At 49.0% G+C, this 13,654-nt stretch overlaps 2 protein-coding genes across 6 annotated transcripts in view; one reads left to right on the top strand and one right to left on the bottom strand.

Moving 5' to 3' along the window:
* The window catches only part of ARHGEF18 (Rho/Rac guanine nucleotide exchange factor 18), a 98,217-nt gene extending 93,765 nt beyond the window's left edge, over positions 1–4,452 (top strand). For all 4 annotated transcript variants that reach the window (XM_069091714.1, XM_069091670.1, XM_069091697.1 and 1 more), the window contains one exon: positions 84–4,452. In XM_069091714.1, coding sequence (XP_068947815.1) covers positions 84–247 — 164 coding nt within the window. In that variant the 3' untranslated portion in view covers positions 248–4,452. The remainder of the gene's footprint in view (positions 1–83) is intronic.
* Positions 4,453–7,539: 3,087 nt separating this feature from the next.
* On the bottom strand, positions 7,540–13,383 carry LOC138163803 (ectoderm-neural cortex protein 1-like). 2 transcript variants are annotated; one of them, XM_069091404.1, is made up of 3 exons: positions 13,288–13,383; positions 9,593–11,408; positions 7,540–8,535 (listed from the first exon to the last, which is right to left on the bottom strand). In XM_069091404.1, exon 2 carries the CDS (start codon positions 11,393–11,395, stop codon positions 9,626–9,628), a length of 1,770 nt encoding a protein of 589 aa, XP_068947505.1. In that variant the 5' UTR covers positions 11,396–11,408; positions 13,288–13,383; the 3' UTR covers positions 7,540–8,535; positions 9,593–9,625. The 2 variants fall into 2 exon arrangements, with proteins under 2 accessions (XP_068947505.1, XP_068947590.1); XM_069091489.1 differs by having other exon boundaries at positions 13,230–13,307.
* Positions 13,384–13,654: the final 271 nt, after the last annotated feature.

Genomic DNA, 13,654 nt, shown 5'->3' with positions numbered 1-13,654 from the left:
GGGCCTATGGGTATTTTGTGGGGAATCTCCTAGAACGAGAGTTGCCTGTTGACTTGGAATCGCCTGGGTGTTGTGTCTTTCAGAGTCATGTGTCCCAGTGGACCTCGCACCCTCAGAGATCTCTCCTCTCAGCCCAGGCAGTGTGTTCAGGCCCAACAGTGCCCCCACACTCTCCCCCCCAGCCCACCCACCTACACGGCTCAGCTCTGAAGACGACAGTAGCAGGGAAGATGTGATCTTTTTCTAAACCGCTGTGGTATAGGGTGCGCCTGGTGCCATCCTCACGGAGCGAATCTCCATGGAGCCCTGGTGCTGGCTGGCATCTCCCATCTCCTCCACAGTGACATCTGCTTCACATGAAGCCAGGTTTCCTTTCACACAGTCAGTGTTCACCTGGGAGTTCAGAGGGGTCATTGTGACAACATTGGCTTTTGCTTTTCTCTTTTTCAGGCATAACCACTATGGACTTGAATGTGGCCTAGGTCTATCAATTCCTCATCTATTAATATGTTGCCATCCACCATAATATGCTCTTTTTGGTGAATTTGCAATGATTCTTTGGTTAAGTTTTTAATCTCTTTTTTAGAAAAAGTTTTAATTGGCATTTGAACCATAAATGAACTAAGGAGCTATTCTAAATAATAGGACCCCATTTGGGTAAGAGAGAAATCTATTTTAAATCTGTTTTTACAGAGCTATGGCCAATAGTTACAATTTCAGAAAGCAGTTAGGTGACAGGCCAGCAAATTACCCCATCCTAGGATCCTGGGATTCTCGGCCCTACGCGTGAGCTGGAAGGCGAAAACAGTATAGGAGTGTGTGGGGGCCTTAAAACTCTGAACGTGGTTTCAGGGTCCCAGAGACCAGCTTAGGGTATTGTCTCTTCAAAGCCCGCGTTCTTGGCTGTCCCCAGTTGGCAGGCCATCAGTACTGTCCATCTTCAGAAAAGGCGCCTTAAGCTCATCTCCACTTCAGAGGCTTTGCTGGGTGTGGTACAAATTCCCAAAGCAATTCTTATTATGTTGGTTCATAGTGAACCTAAGATTGGGATATTTTCCTGATCATTGATGAAGATGTTAAATCTAAAATTTTAGCAAAGTTGAGAGTGCAATGGGTTCCTGTCTTCTAGATTGTTACAGTGGGGGCAGGCAGGATGGTGAGGCTCTGCTGTCTCCACTGTTCACCAGCCAGCTGGAGAGCAGCAACACAAACAGGAATGAAGGGACCTTGGGCCCATGTAGCAAAATGGAATTTTCATTGGCAAACTGTTGGATTATTACTTTGAAACCTCCGCGTTCTGAGATTAATATGGTGAAGAAAATGAACTGACTGCGGAGGCAGCAGCCCGTGGTTATGGCAGCTTGGTGCACAGTTCAGGCCTGGAGGGCTCACAGCTCTTCTGATTATCATGGACCTAGTGTAGGAGAACAGCAGTTCTCTAAAGCAGATGAGCACTCTTGGGCTTTACCTAAGGCAGCCAGGATCCACAGAAGCTGCAGGCCCCAGAGGGTTGCACAGAGCCTTTGTTATTTTCACAGAGCAGTCTGGGAAAACTCCATGTTTGCAGGCCACGAAGCTGCTTAGTGACAGCAACCTGTCCTTCTTTGTGTACACCACCCCATTGCCCCTAGGAGAGCAGAGTATGTAGGGTATACACCGGGCTGATTGCTCTCAGGAAGTGACCAAGTTGGTTCTGAAATGGGGACAAAAGCATTTTTTAAAAAGTATTGGTCAGAGGCAGCTAGGTGGCACAGTGAATAGGACACCGACTCTGGAGTCAGGAGGATCTGAGTTCAAATGTGGACTTAGACACTTAACACTAGCTGTGTGATCTTGGGCAAGTCACTTAACCCCAATTGCCCTGCCTTCCCCCCTCCAAAAAGGCAAAAAAAAAGTATTCGTCTTAGAATATCATCCTAGAAAGTGTTTTAGCAACTGCTGAACACAGTGAGGGTAAGCAAAGAAGCATTTTGTGCTGATTTTCAGTGGTGAAGGAGCCAAGTCTGTGGATTCAGGTAGCTTTTTGTAACTGGTAAATTTGGAATGAAACACATCTCTCATCTATCTATTCAGTAATTAGCAAAGAGGATGGCCAATTATTTGAAGTTTCCTGTAGAATCATCTGCAGTAGTCAGGTCTCAGAAAAAAAAAAAAAACGGGTTAGTGGAGAGCACAAGAGAGATTCTGTTAGAAAAAAAGTGGTTTGCAATAGAACTTTGTTGGTGTAAAGTTTCCCCTTCCTTTCTCCCCTCTGTATGAGGGTAGTTTCATAGTTTTAGAACTAGAAGTAAGCAATAAGTCATCTAGCCAGATTTCCCCAGTGAGGAAACTGAGGCTGGCACCAGGAGTAACAGCAGTCTGGATTCGAACCCAGGTTCTCTGACTCTAAATCTTTCAGCTGCATCACAGAAGTGAAGCTATTTGCTTATGGTTCTATTGGACACTTGGGGGAAGAAATACCCTTAAAATCCCCCTAGTGTTGGGGAGGTGGCTAGACACCATTTCTGTCTACTTCCATTTGCAACCATGTACCAGTTTTGGCCCAAACTCTGGACTTGCAGACTTGTGCTCAGAGAAGGTGATGTGGTGATGTGGCACTTGCTGGGCTGATGGTTGGGGGGGGGGGGTGGACTGTAACCCATCATGCCTAGGGAGGGGTCCCTAGTAATTCCTTATAACTGTCAGCCCGCAATGAAAGTTCAGGCCAGATTGCAGGAGTTTGCTTCATCAGGGGAGTGATTGTGCTGGCAGCCAGTGAAGAAGTGTGTCCCCGAAGTCTGTAGGCTGCTCCAGTGCCTGGTAAAGGTCACAGAGAGTCGCAGGGAAATCCAGCAACAAACACACATCATTTCCAAAATGTGTTTGTCAGTGGAGCCTGGAAGAAATCTTTCAAAGTCAAATTCAAAAGTTGTTGTAAAGCCACGTAGGCAAGATAATGGGAAACGAAGAGGGAGCCCCTGTCCCTCTTGCCTGGAGCTCCTTGTAAAGAGCCAGCATCAGGCTCCTGATGCAGCCTCACCTGGCCTGGCCTGGCCTGGCCTGTCCAGGGCCCAGCCCAGGAGCTGCCTGGGTCCTCTGCCTGCTTACCACAGCTTTTTTGATCTTGGGATCAGCAACACACAAATTTGGGTTCACATCAAGTCCTGAGACCATTGGGATTCTGCCATTGGTGTTGCACTGCACCCTGGGAAGGTGGAGAAAGTGGGCCGGAGAGCTCTTGGTCAGAAGAAAAAGTGCCAGCCTTGAGATAGCTTGTCTTTCCTAGAGAATCCTGCACTGAGCTCTCCACAGGGCCTGTCACCACAATCCTGGAATCAAGGCTGGCCTTTTTTCTTTTCCACATGTTCCCAGTTGTTCTGTGGCCATGTTTTCACCCCATAAAGATTGATGGCTCGTGTCCAGTTTTGGCTGCGTTCACCAGAGTGCTGCATTGTGTTATGGGATGTTCCCAGAGCGAACCCAAGTCTCACCTGGGAGGTAGGGGCTGGCAAGCATGCCTGATTTTGCTGAAATCTTTTCCACATGAATTTGCAGAAGGGACCAAAAGCAGAAATCGTCTTCCTCCTTGCCTTCCCTCTAGTAAGGGAAACCTCCTTTCTGACACTTGGAACATTGTTTTACTGTCTGCCCAGAAATGAGTTCCTAACACTTTGGATCCTGTCTCTACCCAGTCTTTTCTCTTCCCCCATGCCCACCACCATCCTCTCCTTGAAGAAAGGGTTGTACAATCATGAGACATCATTGATTTCAATTCTTGTTATGCAGGTGACGTTCTGAGAGAGAAGAGGTGTGGTTTTTACTGTTTCAAAACCTTTTCCATCAGCAGTTCTCATTGCCCTTTGAAGTGTATGTACTACACATTAAATTTCATTTGTGCCATGTTTATAATCAGTGTTTTATATTTTTGTACTGAAGTATTGGAGCACTTTAGAAAAGTTTACTTTAAGCTTCATCTTGGAAGGAAAACTCCTTGTCCGTAATCCTGTTGCTGTGCCCATGTAATAGTTCTTTACTGAGCTGTGATAGTTTGATGCTGTTTAGTCTTAGGTCCACTCCAGTGACTTTGTGATCTCATGACCTCATGAATCATTACGGTAGGAGGTTCAGGGGATTTCGGGCCAACCACGGGGTGTGGGAGAGGACGCTTGTCTCTCCTGGATGGGGAGCTTCCTCAGTTCTGCTAGAATGGTGAGGCTGTACAGTTATTCCCCTGCCAGGGGTATCCCCATCACTTCCTGTTAGGATCTAATTTTATTTGTAAAGTTGGTGGTTAAGTACATGTTGGTATTTCTGTTGACTTAACACTTGGTTAATTGTACTGTGATCTTAGTTCAACCCCTGGTTTGTTTCTTTTTGTTTTTACAATGATTGTGCTGGCTCTTGACTGCACGATTTCAGAACAGCATTGGAACCCACGTACTGATTTCTAGCAATAAAAATTTACTAAAACAAGCCTTGTGTCTCAAGTTCAAATGTGACTGAACATCACTTTTATGTTGCACTGAAACACTGACTGATACGGAGTAGCTGGTCCTGTGGGGCACCTCAGCTGGACTAGCTGGGCTGTGATAGCACGCTCATGGAGTGCTGTGTGCTGCCACACTTGGCCTCTCCCCATGGATGGTGGGGGGTGGGATGCCTTTGTGGCTAGTGTAAACAAGTTTTCCTTTGGGAGGATATCTTAAAGTAATGACAAAACTAAAATGTTGTACCTTGGGCCTTGAACAAGTCAATCTCATCCTTAGCTTTTTCTTTTTCCAATTGGTTTTAAATAATTTTTCTCCTTTTTTAATTAATAAAAAGCTTTTCCCCTCACATCCACCTCACGGGAGAAAAAAATACCCCAAAACTTAAAACAAACACACAAAAGAAATTTCCACCTTTGGTCCCATTCCATATTGTGTGCACCCATCATCACCTGTGTCAGGAGGTGGACAGCAGGCCATCATCAGTTCTCTGAAAATGTAATTGGTCATTGTATTGATCAGTTCTTTAAGTCTTTCAAAGTTTTGTTTCTTGACACTGTTATTGTCTAAATATCTTTTAGAATCAAATATTTATTGAGCACCTCCTGTTAGGTCCTATGTGGGGCCACAAAGAACCCTACGATGTGGCCCCTGCCTTTGTGGAATTCATCGTCCACCACACATGTGAACCTTTAAATTGTATGTTTGGATGCTCACTTAAATGGACCCGTGCCTTTGGGTGTTGGGACTTCACTACCTACTCACACTTTCTTATTCTGTGTGTCCTTCCACAACTCTTCAGAAAGGCTGCGTCTTCCCAATGCAGTGCACTGGAAGTCTGGGCCTTACAGTAAATATATTCCACTGTGAATAGTCAAGCCTTTCTAATGGTGCTCCCACCCTAGGCCGCTCTGATGAAATTCCCTCTCAGATTTGGTTAAATTCAATAAAAATGGATAAAACCTACTGCACTGTGATAATAGAAGCTGATGTTTGTGTTTTACAAACTGCTTGACATTCATTGATGTCCACACAGCAGCTCTGTGGGAGTAGGTATTTGAGCATTATTGTCCTATTTTGGGGACTTTGGGGTCTTTTTGATTCCAAATCCAGCATTCTTTCTGATACTCCAAGCCCCTTGGCATTGAGAGAGAGAGAAAATAAAACATGGGTCCCTGCCTTCAACTGGGGGAATGTCACATGTAAGCATAACTACACAATGAAGTCATTGAGAGTGTTGGATAGTATGTAGCTAAAATGAGAGTAATTTGTTTAGGGAGGGCTAATAAATTGAAGAAATGTCTACAGAAACCAGCACAGCACCTTTGAATGGGGAGGATGGGTTGGTATTTGTTGCCTAGGGCTCTGTGAATACTCTCCCAGTAAGGGGTATTAGGTCTTATATCTTGGTCAGATGTTAATGACCTCATGTGCCCAAAAGGAAGGTGTCATTCCTGTGTCTCTGGATGGACATGCTAGCGGCTAAGGGTCCTGTCAGGTGGGAAGCAACCTCAAATGGGCTGCTCCCTAATACTGAAAGAACCAAGGCCTCCATCAGTCCAGGGAAGGCCACACCAGTTTCTTTGGGTGATGGAGCATTTGTTGATGTGCTCAAGCTGAGAGTCATAAAAGAAGCCTGTGAGAGCCAAAGAGGACCAGTCTCCCTGGGGGAGATGCTTTGTTCCAGGCCTGGAACAAAGCACAGAATCAAATTGGGAGTCGCTGCCTACTGAACACTTTGGTGTTTCTGGAAGTGTCCAGAGGCCTCTGGAAAGTCCTAGACTGGAGGGTCAGAAGGGTGCGGTGTTTGGGGGCTTGTAGGGCATCTACACCTGCTCAGTGCTCTCCTGTTTAAGACGTGAGGTTCCTGCCTTCATGGAGTTTATAACACAAAGCACAGCTTCACTTTTCTCTGTAAGGTGCAGGGAATAGTAGCTGTAGGTGTAAGTCATCTTGGAGCACCTGGCCCCCCTGCAGGGCCAGCAAGTGGGCCCAGTGCCTTCAGGGACCATCATAGGACTGTGTGGCCCAGACCAAGCTGCTCTCTGCTCTGAAGAGCACTCAAAAACCAGCTCACTAGCTCTTGGTTGGGGGCCAAATTATAAGAGGAAAGGCGTGCTGCTTTCAGCGCGTCATTCTTTCTCCCTTAAAGCTGGTGTTTCTGGAACACTTTAAGGTGGACAAAGCGCCTTACATACATTCATTCACCCCGCACAACTCCTGTGTGCTAGGTGCTATGATCATCCCCATTTCTACAGGTGTTATAACTGAAGCTCGGAGAGGTTACATCATTGTCCCGGGAGCCACAGCTATCAAGTGTATGAGGTGAACTCAAACCCAGGACCAGGTCTCCTGTTACCTAAGCCATTGGGAATTGCTATCACTTGATATCCTTTCATAAGAACAGTGGTAGTGGATTGTTTGAAGCATACAACTGCTAAATTGACGTTGTGTAGACACTGGTATGGCTGACACATTGGAGGCGTTTCTAAGGTTTTTTTCCTGGCAACAGGACTAGATCAAGGCACAAACTCTGGGTCTTGCCATCCTGCCCACCCATCACTACAGCGATATTAGGCGCCATCTCCAAGATACATTCCAGCTCTAAAAGTCTTTAATGGTCAATCAGGGTGGACCCAGTTCCCTTGAACCCACTGTTCGTTCAAAACCAGTTTTCAATGATCACAGAAGCAGGTCTGACTTCATTAGGTCTGAGCTATTTTTAATCAGTAGGAGCCAACTCTGGTGCCAGCCTGACCAGGTTTGCTGAATGATCTTGGGCGAGTCAATGCATGTTTCTCAGGAGGAGAAGAGTATGAAAGTCCTAGGAATTCTATGATTAAACCTCAGAGAATTCCTAGTTAGGGTCTCTGATTCCACAGCTGACTCTCTAGGCAGCACTGTCCCTATAGTGCCAGCCCCTGTTTCAAGTCAGCAGGTCCACCTGGGACTCTGTCCTCTCCAGTTGTGATGTGGCCTAAAAGAGTAAAACTGAAATTTAGTTTTTCCTAACTTGGGGCTGCTGAAAGGGAGTCAGGACTAAGGGATCATAAAGAGACGTGATGGCCCTCTCTTCTCTCATGACTTGGTTTTATTAAGGCAACTTTGGAACTGATTTAAAAAAAAAAAGTTTATCCACAGACTAAAAACAGACATTTTAAAACTTTAAATAAATGATGCAGTTAAGTTTTTTAAATAAAGGATCCAGTTAATTAATAATTAAAAGTTAATACAGACCAAAATTAAAAGTCAAGAAAATATTAAAGAAACTAAAACAAGACAGAAAAATTTCAGGGAAGGCTTTTTTTTTCTTTATGGATGGCTACAGTTATTAAGCCTCATACTACCCAAAAAGGGATGTCTTTCTTCTTCAAAAGCCTGATCTTGAAGTTACACACAGATTCTAAAGATGCTTCCGCTGCGGATCTTTGTGGGAACTGCCTCCAGCTAATTTTCAAGTCACTTGAAGTCAGCTGTCATTTCCCAGTCCCACCTCATTTGGGACCTAAAACAGGACTCTGACCTGGTCACTCACCACGGTCCCTGGAAAGCTTGATACTAGTTAAAATTTTTCACTGCCCAAATCCACCAACACGAACAAAGATGTGTCACAACTGACAAAAGCAGATTTCAAAGAGGATGAGACTAGCCCCAGAACACAGAAAGGCTGTAATCAGTGACAGCAATGGGACTAGCACCTCTGTTTGGGGAGGGAGGTACTGGTGAGTGAATTGAAAAGTCAGCTTCCCTGCTTTACCTCCTGTCACACTTCAGCCTTAACAGGAGTGAGCAATCAGTGAGGAGGAGTAGCATCTCCCAGGAGCTGTGCTCCCTGCAGCAGGGGTCCTGCACTACGGCCTCTAGCCCCTCCTTATTCACCAGCTAACTGAGCTCACTGCATCTGTCCCAAATCTACATAACCAACATCAGTCAATATACATCCCAGATACCAGCCTCCCAACTGCTCGGCAGGACTCTGGTGCTGACAGGACATTCCAAGAGCAGACAACACTTGGCTGCTGAAGAGATTCCTCTGTGGCAGGAAAATGAGAGCAGACGCCCAGGCCTCCTGTTGAGAAGAAAGGAAAGCATCATGTAGTTAATGGCTGCACAGTAATGGGAGCAGGAGAGAAGGAACCAATGTGAAGAATAATTTCCAATTAGAATTACAAGAGGACTGGGCTTTCTCCTTTTAGTATGTGTAGGCAGATGCTTTCAACTCAAAAAGTATTAAGTGCACAGCATAAGATACACAAAAAATACCCGGCAAAGTCCTTTCCTTTCCAAGGAAAAAGCTTTCATGTTTTTCAAAGTTAAATTAAAATTAATTGCCCTTGGCCCTGAGAAGATCAGGTCCCATCCTGCTCTGACACAAAATAATTCATCTATGTATAATACCCTGGAAGCACAGGAAGTTTCTCTAGTGCAATTCATAGCTCATTAAGAAGTTAGAGGTTCTGGGGATGGCTAGGTGGTGCAGTGAATAGAGCACCAGCCCTGGAGTCAGGAGGACCTGAGTTCAAATCTGGCCTCAGATACAACACAAAAACTAACCGTGTGACCCTGGGCAAGTCACTTAACCCCAACTGCCCTGCAAGAAGAAGAAGAAGTCAGAGGTTCTGTCTGGGCCTTGAATAAGAAGCACCTGAAAGGTTTAAGGTCAGTGTAAGCAAGCCACTGAGCGGTGAAAAAGCCACAAAGTCCTGGCTGCACATGAGGGGCATGTCTACACTAGCATTAGACAAGCTCTGGTTATCACTGTGGCTGAGCCGGACTGAATCACAGCCTGATCTGGAGGTTTCCCATAATGAGATGGGTTTTGTCTACCCTGCATTTGAAGATCCATTCAACAGGATTAATTTGCTTTAGAGTAAAACCTCTTATGCATGTGTAGCTTTACAAAGTGGCTCGAGCTCCCAATGACGTTTAATCTCAAACCACACTTCAAAAATCCATAGCTAAGGAGATCTCAACACAGTCCAGGAGACTTAAAGGAAAGCAGAACCACCGCAGGAACTGAGAAAGTAGCAGTTCAGTGAAAGCCCAGTGGCAGGCAGAGCCCATGTCACCACCTGGTCCTTTCTGGAGGTGTAGCCAAGGCTTACCTTGGAAAGGCTGCTCCTTACCTTTCTCATCTCCCTCTCCTGCAGGGGAGATCTTCACACAGACAGGTACTTCCAGGTGCTGACGAAGGCTGTGGGGATGAGGGAATAAGGCACGCTTGAGATGCTGCTCCACGTGTCGGAGGAAGGGTCGTAGCAATCAAGGGTTTTGCAGCGCTGAGTGCCGCAGTAGCCTCCCACCACAAAGAGTCTATTTCCACAGGTGACCGCTCGGCAGCTAATCCTTCTAGCTGTCACATCTCCAAACTTGGACCACTGGAAGGTGTCGCTGTGGAAGCGGTAGGCAGAACTGGCTGAGAACTCCGTGTCACCTCCAATGACAATCACCTGGCTGCCCAACACAGCAGCTGCTGTGTATCTCCAAGCTTGGGGACAGGTGGTGGGCGCTGTCCAGCGGTTCTGACAGGGGTCAAAGCACTGCACTTTGGGTAGATGAATCTGGTTAACACTGGTGCCACCAAAAACAAAAAGCTTCTTCTTTGCCCCAACTACGGCAGCATTGCTTACCCCTTCCCGGAGTGGAGCCACCAAAGTCCATTTGTTAGTCTGTGGGTCATAATGTTCAACCTGTTTAAGCGAGACTGAGGGGGAGGCCGGAAAGGAGCCACTCACAGCTGTATGGCCCCCAACCACGTAGAGAGAATGAGCCAGCTCAGCAGAACCATGGCCAAACCTGGCCACTAGCATCGGGGCAGCTTTGGTCCATTCATCGTGAAGGGTGTCGTAGACCCACACGTCCTTGGAGGCGCTGTTTTCAGAACCTCGGCCGCCAGTGACGTAGACTTTACAGCCAATGGCGCAAGCGCTGCATTCTTTCCGGGGACTAGGAATATCTGTCCTGGGGATGATGTCGCTGGTTCTCTGGTCGAGTGTATAAATCTTGTCACACATGAAAGTCTGACCCCCGAGCAGCAGGAGAGCCTGGCTGACCTTCCTGGGCCGGGCGCAGAAGCCCGTCACGAGCCCGTCATTCTGCAGGAGCCTCATCTTGCAGCTCACAGCATCTGCCACGATCTCCCCTCCCAGTTTGTGGTTCGTTACAACCTCTTCCAGAGCCACCTGGTTTTTGAGGTAAGCCTCAGGCAAAAGCGCCAGGCGCACAGAACGCAGAAGCTCGGGCAAGTCGTCGTGCCGGGCAGACAGCTCATACTTGATCCACCCAATGACTGCTTCGTAGACCAGGCTTTCTTCTTCCACCTCCAAGTCTTCACTCTGCACAAGCTCCAGCAGCCTCCCTTTGGGGAGTTTCAGGAAATCTTCAGACTTGTACAAAGAAGCAAAGTTGGCGAGAGCCATTCTCCAGGACAGCTCAAACAGCCTGTCACAGTTAAAGGTATCAGACAGGGCCAGCATATTGAGACAGTTGGTTGGGTGCAGATTTTTCTCTAAGAAGGCCGCAGCTGCATCCCGGATGTCATGGAACTGCAGCATGTCCCCGGCCTCCAGCAGAGACTCTGCATTCTCTTCATTGATGAGCACCCTGGCTGAGTAGGCATAGTCAAGCAGCAACTCCAGTACCTCTGGATGCAGCCTGTCCCCAAAGTCCACGTGGCCCTCTCTGCTCTCCTTCAGGCCCCCTCCAAACATGGCCTCAAAGTAGTAGCTACAGGAGGCCAGCACAGCTCGGTGGCAGTGGAAAATCCCACTCCCAGCCTTGAGCACCACGTCGGTGAAGAGGCACTTCTGGCGCAGCAGGTTCAGATGGGTCAGGAGACTGTCCGCGTGGCCCGGCTTGTGGAAGATCTGTATGTTCATGGAGCCAGAGCTGGACCGAGACTTCCTGGTCTCATGGCTGGTGACCGACATTGTTCCCAGTGCTCTAGAAGCAAGCAGAGAAAGAGCAGAACAAGAGTCAGGCCCAAGAGTGTTCTAGACTGGAACTGCTTCTCTCATCCACAAAGTATTTCCTGATTGTTTCCCAGAACAATCAGAGGACCACGGTCCGAATCCCAGCCCCACTGCCACATAGTAGGCACTGACAGACTATATGACCTTCGGCTAGTCTATTCCTGTCTCTGATCCTGTTTCCTCATCTATAAAATGAAAGGATTGGGCCCGATGATAACAGATAACGTTTATATAACACTTTACACTTCCTTCTACATATATAAAGTCCTTTGATCCTCACCACGATCCTGGGATTATTATCCCCATCTTACAGAGGCCCCACAGTTACTGAGTACCAAAGGCAGGTTTCTCTGGCCTTCCTGACCCCATTACTGTTATCTCTACTACATCAATCTCTGGTTGACCTCCTATGAGCAGCTTCTATTCTACAATGTAAGAATGCTTTTTCTCCAAACAGAGGAACATCCCAAATAGCAGAAGGCCCATGTGGGAAAGCCAATAAGGGCTTTTCATCTACCTGGCCTCGGGCAGGCGCTGACTAAGCCCCACTCTGGGGCCCAAGCCCAGGAACACAAAGATAAGGGAAGTCAAACACAGAAACCACAGTCAGGAAAGGTGGGTTCAGTCAGGCTTCAGGTAATAATTAACTCCCTTTTGAGGGGACCCAGCCTTTGAAGTGGAGGCCCTGCCCTTCCCTAGACTTAAAAGGACAGGAAACCAAACCCGCCAGCCCCACAGAATGCAAAGCTGGGGAGGCAGAACCGGGTTCCCAAGGTAACTTTTTAATCTGTCTTCCTACGGTTCCCACCCCACCCCCACACCTCTCTCCTCCCCAAGCCAGGGGAAAGGGGCCTCCTTCCAGCCTGACAAGGACAAGGCCCCCAGTTCAGCCGAGTTCTCCCCTTAGTCTACCGGGAAGGGATTGGAGGAGGGGCCCCCACTCAACTACCCGCTGACCCCCTTCCTTCTCATCAACTCCCTCATACAGACACACCCTGCTGCCACTGCTGCACAGCCCCAGAGCCCCTGGGCCTGCCTAGACCTCCTGTCAGCCCCCTCCCCAAGACCCTCAGCCACCCCTCCTGCCAGATGCCTGCATGGACTGTCACCACCATGCAGACCCTCAACCAAGCCTCCTGCTAGCCCCCCCAATATCCTCTTTTAGAGCCCCCCTCAGACCCTCCTGCTAGACCCCCAATATCCTTCTTTAGAGCCCCCCATAGACCCTCCAGCTAGTCCCCCCAATATCCTCCTTTAGAGCCCGCCATAAACCCTCTGCCTGCTGGATCCCCACCCTCTGGCACCCTCGGGCTATTCCCACACACGGCCCCTCAGTCAGCCTTCCTGTTAGATTCCCCCCCCCCCCCCCCCCCCCCCCCCCCCCCCCCCCCAAGACTCCCCTCGTCAACCCGCCCCCCACATAAGCCCTCAGCCACCCCTCCTCCTACCCCCCCCCCCACACCCTCTGGGAGCCCCTCCTTATCCGCCCCCTGGTTGGAGGCCCCCCCCCACCTTCCTGCCGGACCCCACCTTCAGCCACCCCTTCTGGTAACTCCTCACCCCAAAACCCCGGACCCATCTCCTGCTAGAACCCCCCTCCCCCACCTCAGATCCCCCATCTACCCTTTAGTCAGACCCCGGATGTCTGAAGAGACGCGGCTGCCAGACCCCCTAACCCCTCCCCATCTGCCCCTCCTTTCCCCTCCCCCTCTGAACATCCTCAGACACCCCGAAGGTCCCCCCTCTCCTACAGGCCCCTCCAGTCCCTCCTCCCCCTCCTCGGGCAGCCCACCACGTGGCCCGGCCCGGCCCGGATCTTCCCTCTGTCCGCCCGCGGGGCCGGCACTCACCAAGCTCCGCGCTTGCTCTGAAGTTCTCCTCAGGCCAAAGACTCCCACTCCCCGGTCCCGGTCCCGGCCACGCCTCCTTCAAGGCTGTTCCGCCCCGCCGCGGTAAGGACCAATGGTGGCGTGAGGCCTCCAGGTATTGGTTCTGCTCCCAGATCCATATTGGCCAGTCACAGGACAGAAGAGCCTCTAAGCTCCCGCCCCTTACGTCCTCAGCCTTGTACTAAAGAAAAAAAATCACGGCCGGGATGACCAGTCACAGAGCAGAGATCCAGGAGCTAGTGCCCCCATTGGCTCTAGATCTTCCCGCCGAGCCTCGCGAGATCTCGGCCGTGCCGGGTCTGTCTTTGTGTCCCGGGGTCCAGGGAGC

Source organism: Petaurus breviceps, unplaced genomic scaffold (assembly GCF_028583685.1).
Source record: "Petaurus breviceps papuanus isolate PSGF00001 unplaced genomic scaffold, PetGlider_PUasm1.0 103, whole genome shotgun sequence".
NCBI classification, from domain to species: Eukaryota; Metazoa; Chordata; class Mammalia; order Diprotodontia; family Petauridae; genus Petaurus; species Petaurus breviceps.
This window is presented reverse-complemented; position numbering and strand designations above follow the sequence as displayed.

Coding starts and splice junctions, on each gene's coding strand:
- LOC138163803 (XM_069091404.1), bottom strand. CDS start 11,395: ATGTCGGTCACCAGCCATGAGACCAGGAAGTCTCGGTCCAGCTCTGGC.